At 39.7% G+C, this 27,798-nt stretch overlaps 1 protein-coding gene across 2 annotated transcripts in view; it reads left to right on the top strand.

Annotated features, from left to right (window-relative positions):
- COMMD10 (COMM domain containing 10) overlaps window positions 1–27,798 on the top strand; it is a 138,660-nt gene that overhangs the window by 8,733 nt on the left and 102,129 nt on the right. For both annotated transcript variants that reach the window (XM_061468724.1, XM_061468723.1), the window contains one exon: window positions 19,872–19,982. In XM_061468724.1, the coding sequence (XP_061324708.1) occupies window positions 19,872–19,982 (111 nt within the window). The remainder of the gene's footprint in view (window positions 1–19,871; window positions 19,983–27,798) is intronic.

Here is a 27,798-nt window from a genome sequence, read left to right as displayed (position 1 = left end):
ATGTGACTGTTACCAGCTAAAACTTTGGTACATCATGTGGAAGTCTCGTTGTATCTTGAGGCCTAGATATTTGCATATATGAGAAGGTGCAGATATCTGTCAATTGATAATAAGTCTTCAACTGCATAAGGAGATGTATACAGAACATAGCAGTGTCAGCCAGGATCACATGGTTCAATGAATTGTGGAGCACAGATTTAATTATTCTGACTTTATTTTTATCATTGTTATATATCTTGTTGGGATAAGATTCAATTTTTTACTTTATGATTTAGTTAGTAAAATATACATATAAAATTTATTTTGTTTAAAAGCTACACCTGATATACTGACTGAAATAGAGCATCATAAGTTATACCATCAGGTTTACACCTAAATAGACCTAGAATTTCACTTAGGTGTAAAATGCACATTTTAAAAAGACAAGTTATGTTTGTGGAACAGACTAAAAATACCCAGAATCGCATTACAGTTGATTTTTCTGCAGTATTTAAACTTTATCCTTTGTAAAACTGGGTAATTTTGTTTAACAAAACTTTCATAATTTTAATGTGCAAAATTATATTAACTCATGAAGTGAAACAAGTAAATGGCTGATAATGTAAGTATGCAAAAAACCGGTTTGAGTTGAAAAGATATTTTAGGCTTCTGAGCCTAAATACTTTTTGAGATAGTATTTCCCAGTGCCAAGCACACAAGTTCCAAAGTTTAAAAGGTCAGCAGTATGGTAAGTATATAGGCAAGTATAGCTGTCCATTGGAGGGGGTGGGTAATTTGAAAACCAATTAAAATTGCAGGAGGTTATATGGCTAACTTTCCAAAATACAGCATACGTGTGCAGAATAGAAGGCAGTTCTGGAGATATCCTACAAAGCAGCTGTCTGAGAATTTTCTTCAGACAGATTATGCAGTAGATCATATTTCACTGCTTCGTCTTCAGCATATGGGAAACTAATAAAAGCATCTTTGATCCTCTTTCATATGGAGCTTGTACCATATGCACCTGTGGTCCTTCTGATGGCCTGGTTTGGGGGTGACTTTGCTCTGTTTCTTGTCTACAGCCCAGCAACATACAGTGCTTCTGGTGTATGTTACAATGTCGGAGATTCTCAAATAATGGAATGACGTTTTGGTAGTAAATTACATCCCATATAAAGCAGTTTTAAGCTGTCATTTGTAATTAAACTTGCAGAAAAACAAGTGCAAAAATATCATAGTGCAAGTTACTTTTTTCTTTTTTTTTTTTAAGCAGGTTTAAATACGGGTGTGTAGCTCTTAAATCATCATTTTCACCCCACCTCTTTTTTTCCTTTTCTTTTCCTAGCCCAGATGACAAGTTTAATGGCAGTTTGATTGTGAGTGTAGATGTTAAGGTTTAATTTGAGTTTGAACTTGAATTTACTTTCTTGGTTTGTTTTGAAAACCTGTAAAATCTTAAACTTGTAGACTTTAGTTGAGTGAAACACTTGAAGTTCATGATAACTTTTCCTTAATTGACAGAGTAAGTTCACAAAACTGATGGCTAAATAAAGTATGTATTCTTCTGCTAAGAAGGCACACAGAGATATAGTATTTTTAGAATTGCATAAGTTAATGGAAGAACTTGCCATCTGTTTATAATCTTATGAATCTTCTTGTAATGTCATGTGAGTGCAGTAATAATTGTATGATCCTTTCATTGTGATGTAAACCAATTGATACTATAAATGAGCCCACTGTTCTTGTTTACTTGGCTGTATACGAGTTCCTGACTTGCCCTGTTCACTTCTCTCACAGAAGCAATATTAGGTACAGAAAAATAATATGTAATTTCTTTTGTCACAGTTGCCAGCAACATAATCATGGAATGGTTGAGGTTGGAAGGAACCTCTGGAGGTCACCTGGTCCAACCCCTCTGCTCAAGGAGGGCCACCTAGAGCCACTTGCTTAAGACTGTGTCCAGACAGTGTTTGAGTATCTCTAAGAATGAAGTCTGTACCCCCTCTCTGGGCAACCTGTACTAGTGCTTGGTCACCCTGAAGTGCAAATGTGTGTTCTTGTGTTCAGGCAGACCCTCTTGTGCTTCATTTTGTGCCCATTCCCTCTCATCCTGTTAGTGGAGACCACAGAAAAGAGCCTGGCTGTGTCTTCTCTCCGCCCTCCCTTTGTGTATTTATATACATTGATAAGTCCTCTCTTTTCCAGAGAGGACTTTTCCAGCTGCTCTGTCCTGCTTCTCTCCTCCACTTCCTCATGTGAAGTGCTCCAGTCCCTTCAGTATCTTCGTGTCCTTTGCTATACTGTCTCCAGTATGTCCATGTCTCTCTTGTACTGGGGAGCCCAGCACTGGTTATAGTATTCCAGGTGTAGCCTCACCATTGTTGAGTATCACCCTTATCGGCCTGCTGGCAGTACTCCTCTGCATATTGCCCAGGGAAGTTGTAGCTGTCCCATCCCTGGCAGTATTCAAGGCCAGATTGAATGGGGCTTGGAGCAACCGGCTCTAGAAGGTTTCCCTGTCCATGGCAAGGGATTGGGATTTTTAAGGTCCCCTCCAACCCAAACCATTCTATGATTCTATGAGAAAAGAGTTTCTTCTTTCATCCCCTTTTAAAAATATATACAGGTTTTTTTGATTGTCACTGCATATTTGGTAGGGACTTTACTGACCTGTTTAGGTGGCGTGCTGGCCTATGTATTAATTTAGAATTTGAAGTATGTGTGAATATTTCATGCTTTTACTTGCCATGTGGTTTTCTGTGCATGTATCAATTCTGAATTTTCTTGATTTTGGGATTAGTGGGTGTGTGCACAGAATTGCTTGTCTGGGTCCAAGCACAGAATTGGAGTCATGATTAGTGTTACTGAAGTCCTAATAGTTCTGTTTCAGCATGAGAGGGTGTCCAGGGAAACTGTATGAGACAGAGTTTACAGTGTAACTAAGAAAGAGATAATAGGAATTTTTTCTTTGTTTTAAAGTGTTTTACTAAAATCCAAGTGGCAAAATCACTCCCGAGTCTCTTCTGGCACTTAGTACTTGGATGTTGTCTATTTTGAAAGTACTGAAATGGTGCCATTAAGTCTATTTCTGTACACAAAAAGGACCAGGCAGTAATCTTTCATTTCTGTTTTAAGACAACACATTGAGCAAACATTGGAGCTTTTGGGCAAATTGAAGGAAGAATTGAGGATTGGTTAGCATGGCCAAATCTGGTGGGTAGCTGACTGCTGAGGATTATTACTTCATTGTATTACTAATTAATTTGGCTTATCTCCATTTCTGAGCGTGTAGGCCAATGTATCTTTTGGCTTGAAGAAGTGCTCAGATTTAGACTCCAGACCACTAAGAGAAGCAATTTCTTACAGATATTTTGCTTGTATTACCATGTTATTTCTCTAAGTCCGGATTCTTCTCTGCAGACTACAAGTTGGTAAAAACTAGTGTTCTGAGTCTGTAAGTTATATGCAAGAGAGGTAGGTGGTAATGTGCTGGCTGATATTCTGGATGACAAGCCAAACTGAGTTTCTTAGAGTAACAACAGAATAGGTATTTTCCAGAATACTGATTAAGTGAAGTTTTCTCTGGTATGCTGAACGTTACTTCTAATTGTTAGAGAAAAAAATGTTCTCTTTTGAGCGCAGGTCTTTTTTGTTGTTGTTGTTGTTTTTTTTTTTTTTTTAATTCAGACTGCTTAGCTGGTGGGGCTTTACTGTCTTGAGAAATGAATAGGAGTTAGCATTAAACTAAGGCTGTACTGTTTAGTAGTATCTTTTTTCTCATTCCATCTTTTCATTTTTCTTCACTTTATAATTATAGGCAGTCTTCAGCTGCACAGGGTTATTAATTATGTTTATTTTTCTGTTACATTGATTAGTTCTTTGAGACTTTACTCATGGCAGACCCTTTTTAAATTATTTCTGCTGTATAGTACAATCCTAGTGAATTAGAATGACAGTATTTGTATTAGAGTTTTTTTTTCTTTGAATACATTCTTAATTTGGCCTCTAGAATGGTAGGCGAGTAGTAATAGTCTTGATACCAATCTGATCCAGTTTTCAAGTCTTTGGTAACATATCAGTTCAGAAATCAGGGCACGTATTGATTAGAATAGAATGTGTTTTGTTCTGCGTGAAGAAGACCTAGATTTTTAGTAGGGTTTACTCTGAGTTGTCATGGCAATTTTTCATCAATTTTCTGTTGCTTCTAACCCCATCCCCATTATGTTATGTGTATAACTCTGTACTCTGCATATATCTATCTGTTTTAAAGACAGGTCAAACTAAGTGCCTCATAGCTTTCTTGTTTTAGAAAACACTTCAGGGCATCTTTAAAATACATATAATGGAAAAGATGGGACTGCTATGTTGCCAAGCAGGAGAAGTTTTTTATAGCCTTCAGACAGCATTACTTAATATAATGATGCGTGGGAATGCAACTAGTGAAATTTCGTACCTAAAATTCTTGATAGAGCTGTCAGTTCTGTATCTTGACTGGCTGTTTGAAGCCATATGGGAAAACTCTGAAAGTAGTTTTCTCAGAAACTGGTTTTCTTGCTAAGGGGTATATATGTAATGCGAATATGCTAAATTCCCTCTGCTAAATGCTGGCAAATCTACAGAAATGCTCTGAAACACATACGTCCTATGGCAGTTATGACAAAAAAGAAGAGAATTAGTGTGCTCTCTGTGTGTCATGGGGGAAAAATTCTTTTTGATACTGGAAGAAATACAAAATAAGGAGGAATACAGCTCAAACAGAAATAATCTTTCAGTTTCTTGTTAGTGGCTGGTTCACTGGTCATTCTTACAGTGACAAATAGAGGTCACAAAGACAGTGGGCATTGTCACAATGAATTCTGAACCAACTTTCATTAAATGATGCTATCACAGACAGTGGCACAGAGATTGCAAATGTTGAAAGATGTAGTAAAGACACAGTTTTATGCATACTGAGATTTATTTTAGTAGCCAGCTACAGCACAAATGAATCTGTTTAATCTTCCATTCACCCAGCTTTGTTAGTAGGTATTCTGTTTTTGAGGTTTTTTTTGGATGAGTTTCCTCGTAGCCCTCTTACCACCTTCTGCCTTCTACCAAGAGCATGTAAATGATAAAGGTTTTTTTTGAGAATGTTTAAAAACATTGGAAACATCTGTTCTTTTTCTGCATGCTAAATACCAACTTATAAGGTTATAAGAAGGTACCGTGCTTATCTTTTGCAACTTCCTCTGTAATACAAACTGTAATTTTTCTTCAATATGTAAAAGAGCTTTTGAAACAAGGATCTTATTGTGATTTCAAGGCATGAAATGACAGGTAATTTCTAGGGTATTTTTATGATTAATAAAAATGTGTGCCTTGTCTGTAATTAAAATCTGTCGAACTTCATTTTCCCACCATTGGGTCTTGCTGTATATTCTCTTGCTAGATAAAAGAGCCAGTCAGCTAAGTCTTCTCCATAAAAAAGTGCTCTTAGAATGGTGCATATATTTACTGTAACTCTGTGCCCACAAATTTCCCAGAGAGAGAGAGATGGAGCACAATACCACTTTTACCTTTTGCACAAAGTGAATCCCTGAATACTGGGGTTTTAGAAACATGAATGCTGTTTCTGATGTTTGTCATATAGTTCCTTTCTGTTTGCTTTCAAGCTAGCTTCTTATCAGTTAAAATACATGTAAAGATGAAAATCTGCAGTAACTTCATTTAGGGAAAGTCTTTTGAAGTTGTTGCTTCTCAGAACTACTCTTACTCCACCAATTTCATGTCATATTATTTCTTTTGTTTCCTCCCTTTTGAACTACAGTAGTACTCTTTGGTGTGTGTCTCTTACTTTTTTTTTAAGTTCAAAGATATGAGGGGTTTTGTTTTGAATATTGAATGAAGAAGTCTGAAAATACCACTTTTGCTGGCATATGTTCAAGTAAGGTTTGCTGAAGAGAGATATAGGACTTTATCCTTGCAGAAAAGAATGGGAAGTCAGAGAAAGTTAACCTTCCAGGAAAGAGCCAATCTTGGATGAAGAATCTGGTTCATCCTACATATTACCAAATAAGATGGCTTTAGGTACGTAATTTGTGCAGCTTTTCCTTGTAGAGTTAAATCTCAGTCTATATTTTTAGTACACTTCCAATATTCAAATTCTCTCTGAGAGGTAACTGAGGTAGTGGCTTTTTGGCTTGCTCCTCTTGCTTTTTCTAGCATTAATTACAAGCTGAAACTCCCAGTTTATGAAGTTAAAATACTTTTTGCTTTTATTTTCTTTTATTTTCTTGTTTCCTTCTAAAGTTACTGATATCATTAGAGAAAGTTTAGGTGAGGGATCCAAGAGTTGCACAGCAAACATAATGCATGGCTTGTTGCTCTTGTCAGTGCCTCTCTATCCCACTCACTTGGTTTAGCCCAACCTGCCTTTGGTCCCTTGGTCTTATAGTGCCTTCTTTTGAGACTAAGACAAAGCCGTGTAAATATTTTCCCCCTGTTTTTTAAGCTTTCAGAATTTTTTTGCTTTGAAAATTGTGTTATCTTTGGTCAGTCTTTTTGCAGGAGCCTGTAAATTCACTGTCCATCTACCTGACACAGTCTAACTCTTTCCTTGGTCTTACCTTACAACTACAACTATTTCTATATAGCATGTGGTACTACTTTAGGGCCTAGAAGATTATTCTTGTCTATTGTTGAAAAACATAGTTGTTTCTTCTCTTCTTGTTTTATTTGTCTGTATGCTTATGGTCTTGCAGTAGCTGTGGGATTAAGGCAGAATCATGTTTGATGTTGCGTTATAGTATTGTGACTAGGTAGATAAAATCCATCCAATGATTCTTTTCTTATGACTACATGACTAAGATACATCATTGCTAAACTATCATTAAGGTTGCAAAGTCTGGTCGTAAAATTTAGTGATAGGCACTGTAGTTGACTGCAACCTCTGTTTAACTTGGCTGTGCATGTGTTGTGACTGTCTTTATTACAGACTTTCATGCTTTTTCAGAAAAACTTTCAGAAAAACTTTGTTTTATGCATAAGTGCACGTACGGATGTAGGTAAGGTTTTATTGGTTGTTATATTGCATTTTTATAGTGTCTACTCTGAGGTGGGTTTAATTTGAAGATTTGGCTAGTACTGTCAGCTGAGGATTTAATTTGCAGCTTGTATATCTGTATAGAAATTAAGTTTTACAGGTCTTAAATCTGCCATTGAAGAGTACATTTCACTGAAACCACAAAATGCCTCAGTAGTTCATTTATAAGGCAGGGATACTGAATTATGTTAAAGTTGAATACGTGCTGTAGGGGGGACAGAGTTTGAAATACTGTATACCAATCATATTTTTCTGTTGCTCTTAAAAATGTGGTAGAGGATGGTAGTCAGAAACCTTATGCAGCCAATGTTAAAATCCAGCTGCTTCACTGCGGACTTCCTCGAACCAATGGAGTAGGTGAGGAAGGTACAGTGAGGCCTGCTGAAAGGAAGCTGCAACATCCAGAATTTCCTTCTAAGATATCCATGCCATCTTAATACAGCTGGAGTCAGTAGCAGCAATAAAGAATAGAAATCAGTATGTTCATGCAGTCATCTCCAGTGTCCCCAGTGCTAGAGTCTCCCATCAGTTGGAAGCTGGTGTTTGATCTGGGGTTCATCTTAAAGGAAACACTCTCTTCCTGATTACAGAATATTTTTGTGATGAAGACCCTAGCTGTGATGATTATGCCTTTCTCTTAAAACATGCACCTTTTTTTTCCTGTTTTAATAGTTGTTTGCTGTGTTGAGTACACTTCTGGCTTCATCATGCTGGTGTCTCCTCTGCACTGGCATGCTTTTCTTAAGCAGATGATGAGAGTTTTTGAAGGGAGTTCACAGTCAGACATGGTTTTTGTCATCTTTCCCTTGGCGTCTTACCTAAATTATTTTCATCATCACAGCAAGCAAAATTGACATTTTCATATATAATTTGCAGTTTAGATTCTGCAATGCTGAGTGTGCTGATGATGACTGGAATTAGCATGCTAGGCTGTAAATTTTAAAGAGCAGACTTACTGGTTTGCTCTAGCTTTATGTTGGTGTGACACAGGTCTGAAGTTAGTGTGTGTAGACCAGTGCTTTTCTTAACATGTAATACACCTTTAGTCCTATCTCATCCATACAAAACTGATAATTTATTAAAATCATACATAAGTGTTGAAGTACTTTCTTTAAATGAAAGCTCTTTATGTAATTCTGACTAAGTACATTTTTTTCACTTTGGCTGTTGAAAGATGAAGAGAGGGGACCCCCAAACTTTAAAATATGAATATTCTGACTTTATTTTAATGCAATGAGGAGTACTTGGTCTTCAGTAGAGGGGCTATGGGAGTTACTCTGTCAAGAATTAAACTGAGTGAAAGGATATCAATATTCATCTTCCCCAGGTTATTTGGTTAGAACAGCTGAAATAAGTGTATTGTAAGTGAAAGATCTGCACCAGAAAACTCCTTACATAATGGATTATTTTCTCAAAATACTTTGTTAGTTGGAAAACATTTTTAAATGTTTTGTGTGAGTGTGGTACGTGCTGTCTTAATAATATGAGAAGATTTGCCAAGATGTCTTTTATATCCCATTATCTCTCACTTCACTGTTCATAACAGCATCAGTGATAGTAATATTTACATAAAAACCTCTTTCTGGTTGTTCCAGGAAATATTTTCGTCTTTAAAGTTTGACTGTTCCTCTCAAATTAGGGGGAAAAATAGCTGAAATGGATGAGTTAGTCTCAGAGTTAATCAGAGAAATTCTAATCTCATTTGTTATAACAGAATTTAATTTTTTCTCTTTCTTAATCGTTACCTTTGGGGACAGCATAGATTTCTTTCTGAGGTACATGGGGGCAGAGACATGGTTAATTTTCTCCCTTACCTCAAGCAGTCACATCATCTAGTGCACTCTGAATTTGTCAGGCTCTGTCTTTAAAGTATCTAATAGTTTTTGCTCAAACTAAGGCTGTTTGAGGGTAGTTCTTGAACCTCATTTTGCCAGCTGTCATAAATCTACTTCTTCAAGAGCAGACTGAAGGCTGGGTTGTCCAGAATGCCCCTGTTACGCATTTTTCTGTAGTGTTAGTTACTCTAAATACTATAATAGTAGAAGTTTAGACTTTGGAATCTTTAATTACCAATGCTGAGTTAACGTAGCCTTTTAACTAAGTGAGCACTCCAGCACTGATGTAGTGAAGCAGAACTTACTTCCAAGAGTGATTGCTCTGTAAACTGATACAGTGCTCTTACAGATATACCAGATTTGATAGAAATAGATGAGGGGAGTGTAAATCTGAAAAATAGTGCCATTACATTTGAATACTATTTTGTTTTCTTTTTACAGAAAAAGGTTTCTAGAAGCAAGCATATAGATGTTGTTCTCAGGATATGAAAGCATAATCTCATGTCCAGTAACATCTAAGTTACCACAAATAATGATAATTTTGAACTGAATGGCTTCTTAAAATAGGGAGTGAAGTACTTGAAAATACTGATTGGGCCAGTAGAGCACTGGTGGAGTATGAAACCAATTTCTGTATTACTGTAACCATCGTACTTTATCTGAAATAGGTTCTTAGGCTTCTGCCTAAGAGGAAGGAGACTGTTCTCTGTGATTCTTGTAAAAAGTAAGAAAGTTGTTTTGATGTTTTGTTATGCAGTTTTTAAAAACTGCATGAAAAAGAGGTCAATTGTAGTGCTTTAGCCTGTCCTCACACTGCCTATGAAGGAAAGTAACTGTATATGCTCTTAAACTACCCTGAAGAGGCTCTTTGAGTATTGACTGAGACAGGAGGCTTGGATGTTACTTCTCAGCTATGCAAGTCTAAACCCGCATTCTGTGCCCTAGGAAGCTGCTGGTAATCAAGAATGGAGATGTCTATATTAATCAAGTCCTTGAGCACTGCCAATATGACAAGAAGTAGATTATTAGAAGCTCTCAGTTTTGTGCCAAGATTTTAATTTTCGAAAAGAAGATTTATTTTCAGCTGTGCTCAAATTAGTAATGTCACTAGAGGCCAATTCAACTAAACTGATACCGTATTATGAACTAGATGAAGAAGATTTAGTATCATCCCATAATTTCCTTAATACATGTTTATTTTCTCAATATTTATAACATGTAACCTAGCTATTCTAAAGGTTACTCTTACTGGCTTTTACTTCTGACTGTGGGCCACAAACTCAGTTTGCTTTAAAATTCTCATCCCTCAGGTTGGAAAGCTTCAGCAGCCCCTTAGCAACTGGGGTGATGGATAGCATTTGCTCTCTAAAAAGGCACGTTTTCCTTATTTATTTGTTTATTTATTTATTTATTTCTCTTTAAAGAGAAAGTCCAGACAGACAAACTCAACCATAACCAATTGACAATGGGAGAAATAGAATCATAAAATCATAGAATAGTTAGGATTGGAAAGGACCTTAAGGTCCAACACCCCTGCCATGGACAAGGATGCTTCAGTTCTAGACCATGTTGCCCAAGGCTCTGTCCAGCCTGGCCTTGGAACGCTGCCAGGGATGGAGCATTTACCACTTCTTCTGGCAACCTGTGCCAGTGCCTCACCACCCTCACAATAAAAATCTTCTTCCTTATATCTAACCTGAACTTCCCCCATTTAAGTTTGAGCCCATTCTGGCATCCTTGTAGGCCCCCTTCAGATGCTGGAAGGCTGCTGTGAGGTCTCCAAGCAGCCTTCCCTTCTCCAGGCTGAACAGCCCCAACTTTCTCAGCCTGTCTTCATACAGGAGGTGCTCCAGTCCCCTGATCATCATCGTGGCCCTCCTCTGGACTTGTTCCAACAGTTCCATGTCCTTTTTATGTTGAGGACACCAGCACTGCACACAATACTCCAGGTGAGGTCTCACGAGAGCAGAGTAGAGGGGCAGGATCACCTCCTTCGACCTGCTGGTCATGCTCCTTTTGATGTAGCCCAGGATATGGTTGGCTTTCAGGACTGCAAGTGCACTCTGAAGCCAGCTCATGTTAAGTTTCTCATCGACCAACACCCCTAAGTCCTCCACAGGGCTGCTCTGAATCGCCGTCTAATCTTTAGGATGAAACTCTTCATTTTGAGAATTCTTTTTCTTGCTTTTTGCTAAATTCTAACCAGCCTTTTCTTTGTCTGAAAGGCTAATAATGGATATTCCAGGATGTTCATGATCTTCCCTGTGTGTCTATAGTGCGTCGTTAAATTACATTTAACCTACAGTTCTGATTAATTGCATTTGCCCGCATGTTCCAAATCGTGTATGTGTTCTGAATTCTGTCATTATTCTCTCATTAACTGAAGACTGTTTTTTATGTTTTAGTATTATGCAGAAATGAAGTACATAATATTCTATTTAGGGAAAGCTAGGTGTTCTGAAAACAAAAATCTTGCAAGAGAATGGAGTGCAAGAATCTAAATGAAATAGTTAGCTCTTAATATGTTAAATTTGATCTGTAGTACCATCAGCTATTTCATGCCTGCCTGAATGTCTGGCACTTATAAAAACCTCAGTCGTGTTGATTTTGTGTGTCCAGGCAGTATATCCATACTGTAATTCTTGCAGGTTCAGTGCTTTTTTTTACTGAAATGGTTACAACATTTTCGTAAGGGAAATATAGATGCTGAATCATGAATTACTCATAGGTGACGAATAGTGGTTTGTGTGATGCCTGGCATCCTGCTTGCACTCTGGGAAGAAATATACTGCCACATTCAGTGAGTTCTGACGGCAGCAGTACTGATTTCATATAGGTCCTGTAATGATGCGTTCATGATATTAGATAGCCTTCTGAAAGCTTCACCTTCCAGGAGTGGGTCATTTGTATGAAAATTCCAGTTTTCCCTTTAAAATTAAAACAAGTTTCCAGTTTTCATGGCTGTAGAGACAGACAGGAGTACATGTAAGTAAAATAAAAATGTATCCCCTTTCCCTGCTTCAGTACTGACTTTCCATCTGCTTATGTAAAAATACTGAACCGTGCTCCAGAAGTTTTGAAAGGCTGAAGTTGGAAGAATTGGGACATTTGAGGTGATTATGTATTTTCTGAAATTCTGTTTCCTCTTTTGAGTTTCTCCCCCCCCCCCCCCCCCCCTTTTTTTTTTTTACAGTATTCTCACTTATTTTCTTTTATTAATTTAAGGTCCCTGCCATTTTTTTTTTTTTTTTTTTTTTTTTGCGATTGAGTTTCTCAGTCACTTTGGCTCTGGTTTTGGTCGTTTGGGTTGGAGCCCCTCAACATGCCTGTTCTGGTCTTCATCCCATCTGCTTTCATTTTCAAATTGTAGTTCTCAGTTTTTGACTGATTCTTGTATAGCTAAGGTGATTGCTTTCTCCTTGAATTTTTATTTTTTATTTTTTTTTAGCCTGAATTCCTTTGCCAAAGACCAGCTATTTGATTTCTTATTGAAGACTTTAAGTATCTTTACATAGTTCACGAAGGAGAAGACTTTTTTTTTTCTGACAATAATGTAGAAACTTGCCATATTTTTCTGATTTCTTGAGTTTCTTCTCAGTTTGGTGTAATTTGTAGTAATGTTTATGGACAGTCAAAAGTGAAAGTAAGAAACTATGGTGAAAATATGTGAGAAAGACGACAGAATGTAAACCCATAGTGGGCTGTAAGTGATGAGAGAAATGGTGGGAGCTAATTTTGGCTATGTGAAATCTTTTATTGGGTTGGAGATCATGCCTAAAATTCGGATTAGATAAGCTGTGAAAGCTGACTTGACATTTAGTGTACGTAGGGTTTTTCCAGAGGGGGACTTTGAATCAAACATTTTAGTACAGTTATGTTAGATTGCTGATCATCTTATCCTAATACATAAAATACTATGCTCTACTGCTTATCTGCTGTTTTGTATAGAAAGCAGTCTGGTGGAAGGTACAGTGGGCATGAGTTGGAAGCACCTATGTTTTACACTGGAGGAGAATGACTGTGGATATCACAGACCAGAGATGATGCATTTGTATACCTGTAAAGGTGTTAGTGACCTACGGATAAAGAGTCAGATCCTGTCAAATTAGGGGATATGGCAGCTCTCTATCATGGATCTGCCCCTGGGACAAGCATGGCTGATCACTGGGAAGCACTATGTAGGGGATATAGGGATGGTTTAGTAGGTATAACACCTTAACTTTTCTATGGGTAAGTATTGAGTGAGTGCTGGAAGGAAGAAGTGCATTGGTTCTTGCATGCCTGTTACTCCCAGCTGTCATGGTATCCTCATCAGAAGCCTGAGTGGAACAAAATGGACATGGGAACTGAGGATTACTAGAGCTGTTGAAAGCTTCCTCACATTTTGTTGTCCTGAATCATTTGCCATAGGGTTCAGGGAGTATATCTGAAGCATTTTCATATGGGCTTAATATTGGTTTTATTTAGCATTTATGTTATTCCTGTACCTGTTTTTTATTTTCTAAATGTAACCCTGAGGTTTAGTAAGTGCCAGAGATACCAGTGACAACTTACAGCACTAAATTACAGTATGTTTTCAGAAGTGTTTATTGTTGTAGTGGCAAGGTAGCTTGCATATTTCTAAGCTACTGATAAGAAATTGTAAAAAAGAAGCTAAGACAGTAACTAAAACCATGGTTTTATTTTCGTGCTAGCTATGGAGACATACATTCCCCCTCCCCAGTAAATGCTTTTCAGGTAATATATTGCAGATTCTGGCTCCATATAGTGTCTCCCAACATTTGTTTTCTATATCAAATTTTATATTAGAAGTTAAAATAATGTTTTAATCCTTTCATTTTAGAAAAAAATAAGTTCCAAAATATGTACCGCTTCATGGTTACCAAATGCTATGCATTGACACAAGTGCTGTGTAGAAGCATGTCACCACTCTCAAAAGGTAATTGGTATTTCAGGATGTTGAATGTCATTTAGCTAAACACAACCATAGCAAAATACGTGATATATTTTTCTTTCAAGAAAACAAATAGACCATTTTGAAGCCTTAGGAAGCATGCTCATTGTTAATCAAAACTTGTTCTCATAGAACTATATTTAAAACAGAAACAATGCATGAATTATACAGGAAAACAAACTCATTTTAAGGTAAAGCAATATAAAAAGAGTTATGGCAGCTGTTCAGCTATAAACTCAGGCCACTGTGCTACCACATATATAGTATTTGTTTTGAGCCTTCTACAATATTCCTAGACAGATGTGTATTGAAAGTGAAATAGAAGGCATAAATTTGAATTTCTTTACTTTGGATGGTTTGATTTTTATGCTACATACATTACACTGTTTGGGAGCTTTAGGAAAGTTTTTAAAATTCAGGCTTCCTGGGATATTGTTCTTGTCTCTAGAGGCATTGTTTTATAACCCTGGATAAACTGCTAACCTGATTAAGGCTTGATTTCTGTGTTACTACAATAAACTGTTGAAATAACTGTGAGAAAGTGATTTCTAAATTCAGGAGTGTAGGGCTTGAACGTTATTGACTGTGATATGAAGAGCCATCATATTCCAGAGCTTGCTCACCGTTTCCATTACCTTAGTGAGTAGGTGTTTTGTCAAAATAGATGGTATTGTTTCCTGATGCCTGCTTTGGGATGCTCCTGCCATTAGCCGATATGTCAGCATTTGGGTCCTTCCTGTTCATAATTTTCACTTTTCATAGGGTTCTTTAACTCAACTGAACTTTAGGGAGAACAGCTGTGGGGGGACATTACTGTGGGGATCTGTTACAGACTGCCTGATCAAGAGGACTCTGTGGATGAAACGCTCTGTAGACAGATAGGAACAGCCTCGCGCTCCCAGGCCCGTGTCCTCATGGGTGACTTCAACCACCCTGACATCTGTTGGAGGGATGGTACGGCCCGGCACAAGCAATCCAGGAGGTTCCTCGATTGTGTGGAAGACAACTTCCTTCTGCAAGTAATAGAGGAGCCGACAAGGAGAGGTGCCATGCTTGACCTCGTGCTCACCAACAGGGAAGGGCTCATTGGAAATGTGACTCTCCACGGCAGCCTTGGTTGCAGCGATCATGAGGTGGTCGAATTTGGGATCCTCAGGACAGTGAGAAGAGCATGCAGCAAGCTCACTGCCCTAGACTTCAAAAGAGCAGACTTTGGCCTCTTCAGGAACCTGCTTAGTAAGGTTCCATGGGGTATAGCCCTAGAGGGCAGGGGGGCCAAGGCTGTTGGTTGTTATTCAAGGATCACCTGCTACAAGCTCAGGACTGTTGCATCCTGACCAGAAGGAAGTGCAGCAGGAAGGCCAGGAGACCTCCATGGGTGAATAAGGAACTGCTGAGGAAACTTAGAGGGGAAAAAAGAGGCTTATAAAAAGTGGAAGCAAGGACAGGTGGCCTGGGAAGAGTACAGGGATGTTGTCTGGCAAGCTAGGGACCAGGTTAGAAAAGCTAAGGCCCAGTTAAACTTGGCTAGGGATGTGAAAGATAACAGGAGGGATTGTGTAGGTCCATTGTGATAAAAGGCAGGCTAGGGACAACGTGGGCCCTCTCCAGAAGCTATCAGGAGAACTGGCTATCCTGGATTTGGAGAAAACTGAGTTTCTTAATGACTTCTTTGCCTCAGTCTTCACTGGCAAAGGCTCTGACCACACCAGCCAAATCCTGGAAGGCAAATGCAGGGACTGTGAGAATGAAGACCTTGGGCCCACTGTAGGAGAGGATCTGGTTCGAGACCATCTTAAGAACCTGAACATGCACAAGTCCATGGGACTTGATGAAATCAATCTGTGGGTCCTGAAGGAGCTGGCAAATGAAGTTGCTAAGCCACTGGTCATCATATTTGAAAAATCGTAGCAGTCAGGTGAAGTTCCCGATGACTGGAAAAAGGGAAATATAACCCCCATTTTCAAGAAGGGGAAAATGGATGACCTGGGGAATTACAGACCAGTCAGTCTCACCTCTGTGCCTGGCAAAATCTTGGAGCAGATTCTCCTGGAAGGCATGCTAAGGCACATGAAAATCAACAAGGTGCTTGGTGACAGCCAGCATGGCTTCACTAAGGGGAAATCCTGCCTGACCAATTTGGTGGCCTTCTATGATAGGACTACAGAACTGATGGACAGGGGTAGAGCAGTTGATGTCATCTACCTGGACTTGTGCAAAGCGTTTGACACTGTCCCACACAACATCCTTGTCTCTAAATTGGAGAGACATCAATTTGATGGATGGACCACTCAGTGGATAAAGACCTGGCTGGATGGCCACACACAAAGAGTTGTGGTCAACGGCTCAATGTCGGGCTGGAGACCAGTAACAAGTGGTGTCCCTCAGGAATTGCTTTTAGGACCAGTCTTGTTCAACATCTTCGTCACTGACACGGACAGTGGGATTGAGTGCGCCCTCAGCAAGTTTGCCGATGACACCAAGCTGTGTGGTTCGGTTGATACGCTGGAGGGAAGGAATGCCATCCAGAGGGACCTTGACACGCTTGTGAGGTGGGCTGATGCTAACCTTAAGAAGTTTAACCATGCCAAGTGCAAGGTCCTACACCTGGGTTGGAGAAATCCCAGCCAACACAGGTTGGGCAAAGAAGAGATTCAGAGCAGCCCTGCAGAGAAGGACTTGGAGGTGCTGGTTGATGGGAAAATGAACATGAGCAGGCTTCAGTGTGCGCTTGCAGCCCAGAAAGCCAACCGTATCCTGGGCTGCATCAAAAGGCGCATGACCAGCAGGTCAAAGGAGGTGATCCTGCACCCCCTCATCTTGCGAGATGTCACCTGGAGTACTGTGTGCAGTTCTGCTGTCCTCAACATGAAAAGGACATGGAACTGTTGGAACAAGTCCAGAGAAGGGCCATGAGGATGATCAGGGGACTGGAGCACCTCTCACATGAAGACAGGCTGAGAAAGTTGGGGCTGTTCAGCCTGTAGAAGAGAAGGCAGCGTGGAGGCCTCATAGCAGCCTTCCAGTATCTGAAGGGGGCCTATAGGGATGCTGGGGAGGGACTATTTGTTAGGGACTGTAGTGGTAGGACAAGAGGTAAGGGGTTAAAACTTAAACAGGGGAAGTTTAGATTGGATGTAAGGAGGAAATTCTTTCCTGTTAGAATGGTGAGGCACTGGAATGGGTTGCCCAGGGGTGTTGTGAATGCTCCATCCCTGGCAGTGTTCAAGATCAGATTGGATGAGGCCTTGGGTGATATGATTTAGTGTAAGGTGTCCCTGCCCATGGCAGGGGGGCTGGATCTTGATGATCTTAAGGTCCTTTCCAACCCTAACTATTCTATGATTCTATGATTCTGTGAAGTTAGCAACTTCCATTAAAATGGTCCTACAAGGTCCTACACCTGGGTCAGAGCAATCCCAGGCACAGCTACAGGTTGGGCAAAAAAGAGATTCAGAGCAGCCCTGTGGAGAAGGACTTGGAGGTGTTGGATGATGAGAAAACGAACATGAGCAGGCTTCAGTGTGTGCTCACACCCAGAAAGCCAACTGTATCCTGGGCTGCATCAAAAGGAACATGACCAGCAGGTCGAAGGAGGTGATCCTGCCTCTTTGCTCTTGCGAGATGTCACCTGGAGTACTGTGTGCAGTTCTGGTGTCCTCAACATAAAAAGGACATGGAACTGTTGGAACCAGTCCAGAGGAGGGCCATGAGGATGATCAGGGGACTGGAGCACCTCTTGTATGAAGATAGGCTGAGGAAGTTGGGTCTGTTCAGCCTGGAGAAGAGAAGGCTGCGTGGAGGCCTCATAGCAGCCTTCCAGTATCTGAAGGGGGGGCTTTAGAGATGCATTAGGGACTGTAGTGTTAGGACAAGGGGTCAACTTAAACACAGGAAGTTCAGGTTAGTTATAAGCAAGAAGTTCTTTATGGTAAGGGCGGTGAGGCACTGGAATGGGTTGCCCAGGGAGGTTGTGAATGCTCCATCCCTGGCAGTGTTCAAGGCCAGGTTGGACAGAGCCTTGGGTGACATGGTGTAGTGTGAGGTGTCCCTGCCTGTGGCGGGGGGCTTTGAACTAGATGATCTTAAGGTCCTTTCCACCCATAACTATTCTATGATTCTATGAACTGATCTTCCTGATTGAAAACCTAGTAGGGCAGGATGCCAAGATCTTTCCGCTCTTTAGCGAAGCAGAAGTGATTTATTTATTTGATTTGGTTGAAATTCATGGAGACAAAAGCCATTTTCCAGCTGTGATTCTCCTGTAGGTTGCTGGAGGATTTGAAATACTGTCCAGCACACTTGTCTATTATTAGACTGACTTGGGCACATCCACACAATCTAATTTGTACTGCACTGTACTTTTGGGTTTGTCAATGGCCTTTTATTTAGAGGAAATCAAACCAGAGAATTATGGTTAAAAATAAATCTGCTTTTAGAATTTATAAAATTTGTCTTTTAAAGCATACTTAGTTCATTGGCTGTGGGCATACTAAAACTATGTCTACCACAAAATGAACTAGGCCACATTTACAGTGTTTTAGCTGTGGCCGTTTGTGTTGTAAGCATGCTTTCATTGACCTGATTAATATGTTTCCTTATTTTTACTGCAGAATGAAGCCTGAATAGGGGCATTGATTGCCGAGCAGCTTACCGACTGCAGGCAAATGTGGTGAAGTTCTTCCTATTGTCTGATTCCTGTATGCATAAAGTCAGCCTGAGATTCTCTCTTTACATTAACTTTGTTTGGCCTTGGCTAAACACCTTAACCATCTTGGACTCGAAGGGGTGGTTGATAGGTCATGACATGTAATTTTCCTTTCGGTATACTTATTTGTATGGCTTTCAGTGTTTTTTACATAATTGGCTTAATGTTGATGCAATTATACAAAGAAATGCATTATAAGACATTAATGTGTAAATGTAAATGGCATAGCTGCAACAAATTTTGGAAATTTTCTTTGAGCCCGTAGAAGATGTTTCTGCCACTTTCTTTCTTATCTTTTGATCTAGAGATTACTGACACCGTAGAATGTAGGGCATGTATTGGCTTCTCTCCTGTTCAGAGTACAGTGCCTCTGGGAGGGCTTTATGTTGTTGACGATTTTAGCTGAATTTTTGGACTGGCAAGAGGTTAACTGAGATGTGGTTCGCTTTCACTTTTACCAAGTCGGACATAGTCTTTTCTAGCAGAGGAGAGGCACAAGATTAAAAAGAACTTCTATACAAATTAGCTTGCCAGATGGGAAGACTTTAGTTTTCTGCTTTTCTTTATTTGAGAAGGCCTAGTAGGTTATTTCACGAAAGAGTTGGGCTAGATGATCTCCAGAGGTCCTTTCAAACCCTAGCAATTCTATGATTCTGTGACTTTTAGCTCTGTTCTTGTATATTTCATTTATGCATGAGATGTAGCTTGATAATGTTAGAGTATAATTTTAGATTAATAGATTAGAAAGCAATTTAAAATGTATTTTTGTGTAGCTTTCTGCTAAAATTCTGTTGCTGACATACTTAACTGGTTTTTGGCTTTTCAATAGTAACAATTTAAAAAGAACAGAATTATTTTTGTCATTAACATCAGTATATGCTAGAACACACATGAGTAGATCTGTTGATTGAGAAATTATGATTTTTAGCTGGTTTACCATTTACTGGTAGTTTTTTCTTTTTCCTAAATGAAAAATAAATATGAAATCGAATCTGCAGCTTTGCTGATAAACTTCCACAAGAAGGGGAAACTACCTTGTTTTAGTTATGTTTTGTGGATTGGTTCCAGCAGATTTGAAGCGTATGAAGTTGCTTTATTTTGAGTGGTCACAGGCAGCTGGAATGATAAATAGCACAAGAGAGAAGCAAATCTGTCTTGGAATCCAGGAGAAGTTGCAGAATATGCATTGCATAAAAATGCTTAAGATTTGAGGAGCCTGACATTGTGTTCACTGACACAGACCATGCACAACATTGAAAGTTGACCTGAATGGCTCTTCACCATCTGATTGTAATCTGCATTTGTATTCTATAGCTTGAAACAATTGGATGGCAGCTTAATCTCCAACTGGCAGAGTCCATGCAAGCAAAGTTGAAGTCTCCTCAAGCTGTGCTAGAACTGGGAGTGAACAATGAAGACTCAAAGGTAAGAAAATGCATGCCTGGCAGAGTTGGAGTGAGTTGTGGTGATGCTCTTCTGTTCCAGGTTCTGAGGCATCAGTTGGAACTCGTGTTCATTGTTAGCCTTGCCTGTGGTTTTTTTTTTTTTGTATTTTATAAAATTATAGTAAGCACTTGGAATTGTGAAGTACTGATGTGATAGTATATATATTGGGTAGGCTGACAGCTGTGTTACCAACTCTTTGGACTGTAATATAATGCAGAAATATGAATGTGGTTATTTTAGGTCTCTATAACTCTGTAGTTAATCTATTTTTATCACCTAGCAGGTGATTGGTACCTCTTACACCTTTAATGCTTAGTAGCTTGCAACTTTCTACCATGTGTGCAGTTAAGATGTTAGTCATCACTTGCAGCCTTTCTGTGCTAATGATGTATTTATATGAATGATGAATGACAGTGTCTCCCACAGCATCCTCATAGATAAGCTAAGGAAGTGTGGGCTTGATGATCAGGTAGTGAGGTGGATCAAGAACTGGTTGGAAGGAAGAAGGCAGAGAGTTGTGGTCAGTGGGGCAGAATCTAGCTGGAGGTCTGTGACTAGTGGAGTCCCTCAGGGGTCGGTGCTGGGACCAGTGCTGTTTAATATTTTCATCAACGACCTGGATGAGGGAACTGAGTGTACCCTCAGCAAGTTTGCTGATGATACTAAGCTGGGAGGAGTGGCTGACACACCAGAGGGCTCTGTTGCCATTCAACGAGACCTGGACAGGCTGGAGAGTTGGGCGGAGAGGAACTTGATGAAATTCAACCAGGGCAAGTGTAGAGTCCTGCATCTGGGGAAGAACAACCCCATGTACCAGTACAGGTTGGGGGCTGACCTGCTGGACAGTAGTGAAGGGGAAAGGGACCTGGGGGTCCTGCTGGACAGGAGGATGACCATGAGCCGGCAATGTGCCTTTGTGGCCAAGAAGGCCAATGGCATCCTAGGGTGCATTAGAAAGGGTGTGGTTAGTAGGTCAAGAGAGGTTCTCCTCCCCCTCTACTCTGCCTTGGTGAGGCCGCATCTGGAATATTGTGTCCAGTTCTGTCCCCCTCAGTTCAAGAAGGACAAGGAATTGCTTGAAAGAGTCTAGCGCAGAGCTACAAAGATGATTAAGGGAATGGAACATCTCCCTTATGAGGAAAGGCTGAGGGAGCTGGGACTCTTTAGCTTGGAGGAGACTGAGGGGTGGCCTCATCAATGTTTACAAATACGTAAAGGGTGAGTGTCAGGATGATGGAGCTAGGTTTTTTTCAGTGATGTCCAGTGATAGGACAAGGGGCAATGGGTGTAAACTGGAACATAGGAGGTTCCATGTGAACATCAGGAAAAATTTCTTTACTGTGAGAGTGACAGATCACTGGAACAGGTTGCCCAGGGGAGTTGTGGAGTCTCCTACGTTGGAGATATTCAAGGCCCGCCTGGACAAGTTCCTGTGTGATGTACTCTAGGTTACCCTGCTCTTGCAGGAGGGTTGGACTAGATGATCTTTTGAGGTCCCTTCCAACCCTTAGGATTCTGTGATTCTGTAAGAGATTTGAAGGGAAAAGTCAGAACTCAGTTCTGCTTTAGCATTGCATTTATTGCATTACAGTAATTTTACTAATGTGAGTGGAATTTCTGATAGATGGTGGAATAGTAGAATGCACAGCTTATGTCTGTACTTCTCACCAGGACTTGCAGGAGTTGTGTGTTTTTCAGCAGTTCACAGCAATATGTATTTTTGAAATGCAAATACAGCAACTAGACAGTATTCTATGTCCAAGCTGCATTGGGCAGCACTGCATACAGATTAAATTCTGTGGCAAACCAGTTTTTTAAAAAATGAGGGAAAAATAACACAAAGTTTGTCTGTTTCCTTTACAAACAGAATCAGCAAGTGGATTTTTTTTGATTTCTTCTCTGTGTGTATAATTAGATGCGGAGATCAGAATTATGTTGCAGTAATTATAAGTCTAGAATAAACTTGTAACTGGCATTTAGATTGAGCAATGTAATATTGGTCCTGCTTGATGAACCTGATCTTCTATGATAAGATGACCCGCCTGGCTGATGAGGCTGTGGACATTGTCTAGTTGGACTTAAGTAAAGCATTTGACACTGTCTCCCACAGCATTCTCTTGGAGAAATTGTCTGCTCATGGCCTGGAGAGGTGGATTCTTTTGTGGGTTGGAAACTGGCTGGCTGGCCAAGCCCAAAGAGTGGTGGTAAATGGCATCACATCTAGTTGGCAACTGGTGATGTCCCTTGGGGCTTGGTATTAGGGCCAGTGTTGTTTAATATTTTCATTGATGATCTGGATGAGGGGATTGAGCACACCCTCAGTAAATTTGGAGACAACACCAGCTCTGGTGGGAGTGTTGATCTGCTGGAGAATAGGAGGGTTCTGCAGAGGGATCTGGACAGGCTGCATCAATGGGCTGTGGCCAGTGGTATGAGGGTCAACAAGGCAAAGTGCTGGGTCCTGCCCTTGGGCCACAACTCCATGGAATGTGGCTGGAAAGCTGCTCGGTGGAAAAGGACCTGGAGGCGATGATTGATGCCTCTGAACATGAACCAGCTTGTACCCAGGCAGCCAAGAAAGCCAACAGCATCCTGGCCTGTATCAGCAGCAGCGTGGCCAGCAGGGCCAGGGCAGTGATCAGCCCCCTGTATTGCACTGGTGAGGCTGCACCTCAAATCCTGTGTTCAGCTCTGGGCTCCTCACTACAATAGAGACATTTTGGTGCTGGAGCTGGTCCAGAGAAGGGCAGTGAAGCTGGTGAAGGGTCTGGAGCACAAGTCTGATGAGGAATGGCTGAGGGAACTGGGGGGGGGGTTTAGTCCAGAGAAGAGAAGGCTGTCCACAACTGCCTGAAAGGAGGTTGTAGTGAGATGGATATTGGTCCAGTCTTGCAAGAAACAAGTGATAGGAAAGAGGTAATGGCCTCAAGCTGTGCCAGGGGAGGTTTAGATTGGATGTTAGGAAATATTTCTTCACAGAGAGGTTGATCAGGCATTGGAACAGGCTACCCAGGGAAGTGGTGGAGTCACCATCCCTGGAAGTGCTCAAAAACCATGTAGATGAGGCCCTCAGTGACATGGTTTAGTAGTGATCTTGAAAGTCCTGGGGTAAAGGTTGGACTTGATGATCTGAAAGCTCTTTTCCAACCTAGCTGATTCTGTAATTCTGTATGATTCTAAGAAAAACATACGGATGCTCTCACACTACAGATACTAAAATGTAAAAGCCTGGGTTGGTGTAAAGGTAACTACGGCTTTTTTTTCCTGAATGATTACATCCTTGTATAGAACAGGTTTAAGATTGGTTAATATTTACTTATATACTGACAGAAGTGTTGGAGCATAATTTGGCATGAACTTATCTTATTTATTCCATTTTTTTTTTTTACGTTTTCTGATAATCCATGGATGTAGCAACTTGAATTTTTTCAGGAAGGGCACGAAGTGCTGTTTCAGAGGAGCTTTTGACGTCTGGCTCATTAGAGGGCAGTAGTGCTCTTTGTCACATGGGCTCTTTGCTTTGTTGAGATAATGCTCTGAATCAATTGTGAAGTCGATCGTAGTGGGAAGTGTGAAGTATTTACATTTCTAATCTGTACAGAACAATAGAAGTTTGTCTTGCTCATCTAAAAATCCGAGGCCTATTAATAAAAAACCACCCGGTACTTCACAAGGTAAATAAAAATGGCCATTTTTTTCCACTTCTGCTAACTAAAAGTAATTCTACTAATACATTAATTCTTACTACACCTCACTCCACTTAAAGATTATTTAAACAGTTCTCTGTCAGAATCTGACATTTTAAATTAGTATTTAAATTATCTCTTCAGGAGAAGTAATCAGAAAACCTGTGGATATGTGAATGTTATTTGTGCTTCATGGAATGAAGAGAGTCAGAGGATCTGCTATATGCTATATAAATATTTATAGAGTATATTTTGTAAGCTTCAGATGAAATGCAGAATCCCATAGGTATTATAACATCAAAATGAAAAAGTAAGGTGGTCTTTGGTTCTTAAAGGTGATCCAAGCTGCTAGTGACATTTGCATTGCCCAGGAAGTACGCTGCTTGTGACTAGTAGTAGTGGTGATTAGATCCCATGATTTTTGTTTCTTTTTCCTGGGTTTTGCTACAAATTTGCTGTTTGCTTATACTCTGAATTAGCTTGATTTGTATCTAACAAACATATTGCATATTCTGTGAGATGTTTCTCACAGTGGCGCCGGGGGGGTGTGTGTGTGTTTGTGTGTACTATTAAGTGAGGAATGAGGTACTTTGAGAGGCTTCAGAGTTGCCAGCCTTGATGATACTCAAGAGTCAAAGGGAGAAGTCCCTGATCATTTAGAGCAAAGCATGCAGATAGCCCTACTGTGAGCAGGGGCTGGATCAGACGGGCTGCCAAACCCTGCCTTCCAGCCCTAGTTGTCTTTTGATCTAGGCTGCTGTGCCACTTAGTTGCTGATGGTGCTTTGTATAAGAAGGAGAGAAAAAAAGGAGCTTTCAATTAAAAATCCAATTAACAGCAACTTCTTGCAATGATTCATAATTTGAAATGTTTAATTGCATTTCTGTGTCTAAGGAAAGTGGAATTTCTGTGAACTAAGCACACAAAACAAGCTGGTGTGATAAGAAACATATTTTTGAACGGCAAGATCCTTTTTGCTTGCATTCTGACATTTCTGAGGTCAGGTAACATTTAGGACTGATTGATGTGTAAAAACATCAGCTGTATATGAGGCTTTTCTTTAATAACATAATTTGGTTTCAGGTTTTGGGGTCCATTGAGTTGCAACACAACAGTCTAGGTTTTCTTGACAATTATTTTTGTGTCTATAGGGTGAATTAACCAGTAGAGGGAGCACAAATGAATAGTCCTGATAATCTGTGCTGCTAATTATGATTTTGATTTGCAAACAAAGACTGTTCCCAGAAAGTGCTGTGTGTGTTTAATGTCTGTTTTCTTCAGTAATATATTTAATAATCAGCCACATAGACACACACCCTCATGTTCTTCCCTCCCCCCCCCCCCCATTAATAGCAGTAATACCTTAGGCCATCTAGTCCAGATCTTTATAAGCTGTGGTATTTTTTATAACCAGAGGAGCCATATAAAAAAAAGATTAATAAGGGCTGTAGAAAAAGTCTGAAGCTTTCAGAAATGTCACATTATTGGTGCCAAATATCTCTGCAGAGGGACATAAGGAGTGTATTCTTAAAGAATTTCTCCTATACCTCTTTTCTAGGAAGAACCAGTAAGGCGCATTACTATAAAAGGTATTTATTATTGTGTATTCTTACACATGATCTGTAGCTAACAATTATAGTTGAAAATTGTTAGGATAAATAAACTGTTCTTGCCCAGTGTTCTCTCTTGATAGTTATAATTTATTTTTTTTTCCTGTAACTCCATTCCACATATTTTATTAGATTCAGTTATCTAATTACAGTTTCTTATGGAAGGCTTTGCTTTTTTCTTGGTTTTCCTTCTCTCTATTTAATCTATGATTTTATTCTTAACCATTAAAGACTTCTTGGCAGAGCTCTTTTTTTCAGTGTGAATGCTATGTATAGATTCCTTGTAAGAAATCAATACTTTGTTTATTTTGCTCCTTCTTAATACATGTATTTGAAGAATTTTATCTGCAAATTCATGACAAAAGGTAACTGATAAATGTTCTGTTTTTTTAAGCCTGCTAGTGCAATACATTTGCCAAAAGACAGATGTAATGAAAGTGTTACTATACTAAAAGAATTTTTTTTCTTTTTACTTAATTTCCCCTAACTTTGGATGCTTTAAAAGGGGAATATTAAAGTGGAAATATTTTAAACAATTTTTTTCCTGTAACTGTTTGTTCAGAAGCAAAACAGGGGTCTGACTGTGTTAGAAACTGAGAGTGCAATACATATTCATCATTATGCAGTGTAACTAGAAGTCTGGAAATCTTAAATGATTATTTTTCACTTGATAAAATAACAGGGTATGGTTTTCTTCCCTTCCCTTCTCTCCACCCTACTTTTTACAGGCTTTCTATGCATTTCTGGACTGTGGAGAAATTTAGATCTTTGATGTTTTGCTCTGTTTAAGTATGCCATTCTGCTTTCTAAGTTTGCCGTTGTAAATACTTTCCCCATCTTTAACAGCAAAGCATTGTAGATGAGAAACAAAGCTCTTCTTCTTTTTCTTTGATTCAGACTGTAGATTCTGTGAAGCCTGTATGGCATGCAGGTAGGACCTGAACTTGGATTATATTTAAGCAAATATGGTGATGCTTCCCCTTCCCCTCAGTTTAGCCTTTTGTTTTCCTCTGAGAAGAAGGGATTGGCATAACAATTGGAGTTGGTGGATGCAAATGTATTTCCACTCCAGAGAGGTAGAAGGTGATAGAGTTGAGCATCTCTACTACCATGATGTACCCCCTTCATTTGCCTTCTTAGTTATCAACTTTGGGGTGATGCATTTCAGTGCCAGTTTTGATTTTCAAAATAAAGGAGTAATTTGTATCTGTAGGGCCTCAAAAAAACAGGACAGTTAAAAGACATGGTGCTGAAAGAACTGTGCTGAGGTGCAGAGACTAAACAAAATGTAAGTTGTTTCTCACGTTCACCTCTCAGCCGTTTACTGCTCTGATGAGGACATCACCATTTTCCTTCTCAGAACACAAAAAGGCTAGCTTGTATGTACACCCTTGAGGCAAATTTAGTCTTCTCATCAAGTAGATTTGCAAGTCTCTAGCAATTGCAGAAATTAAGTAGGACAGGCCTTGGATGAATGCAAAAATGAGACTGAGGGGGAAAGATTTTTTCGTTCCTATTTAGAGAACGTAAGTGGAAGCCTGAATAGCCTCAGGTAGCACAGTCCTGGTTCAGGGTCTTTCTGAACTTCTGTATACAAGCAAGGTTGCTGCATTTGGCAAGGTAGATTATGAAACCAGTTTTGTTCTGAGAACTAAGATCTAATAAATACTGCTGCTGGTCAGAAAAAAGAAGCTTTCCTAAGGGGAAGTTTCAGAATATTGATGAAAGTCCTCATATTTGTTGGAGCTGTAGTAAGAATGACTGTATAATCTTCAGTGTGTGGAACAGTTCAGAAAAATGAGACTGAAATTCATAATTTGTTTCCAGGCTGTCAGATTGCTACAGAAAGCTGTCAGCAATTTTGTTGGTTAACCATGAGAGCCAGAAATTCTAGGTTTGCAGCACACAGTAATTCTTGCATAAGACTGTTTTTGGTCTATCAGATCTATTATCTCTGATTAAATTCGTTTAATTAGAGGGAGAAACAAAGATGCAGCCGGAATTTTCAAGATGCTGGGAACACTTTTGTTTTCTTACCAGTGTAGAAACGGATGACAATGTAACCATGTCCTGTACGTTGTGAGTAGTTTGACATTTTACTTAGAATCCATTTGCCAGATGGTATGACTCCAGGAGTGTGCACTCACTTCTGGTAATTCTGCTGCAGGGTGTAGTTAATTATCTGACTCCATTTGTGATCTTGCATGATTTAGTTAACCCAGCTTACAGTAAGGATCTCTTTACAGGGATCTCTTTACAGTATTCTTAGGTTTCACCTGGCCATATACAGAATTTATGAATACAGTCCACAACCATGAATTTACAAATCCTGTAACTGGGTACAGCCTCTGTGCATGCTCTGTTCCCACTGAAACACTCATATGGCTTTGTCCGTGTGTCTTTGTGTCATAGAAATACAGAAGAAAATGGTTGCAGTTTACAGTTGGTTGCAACCTTGGGCAACCTCAGCCTGGAGTTAGTACTGAAACTTTTGTTTTG

Source organism: Pezoporus flaviventris, unplaced genomic scaffold (assembly GCF_033815535.1).
Source record: "Pezoporus flaviventris isolate CSIRO_AGI_PZ_B2104156 unplaced genomic scaffold, CSIRO_AGI_Pfla_v1 ptg000050l, whole genome shotgun sequence".
NCBI lineage: Eukaryota > Metazoa > Chordata > Aves > Psittaciformes > Psittacidae > Pezoporus > Pezoporus flaviventris.
The sequence above is the reverse complement of the archived record's forward strand: the minus strand, read 5'-3'. Positions and strand labels throughout refer to the sequence as shown.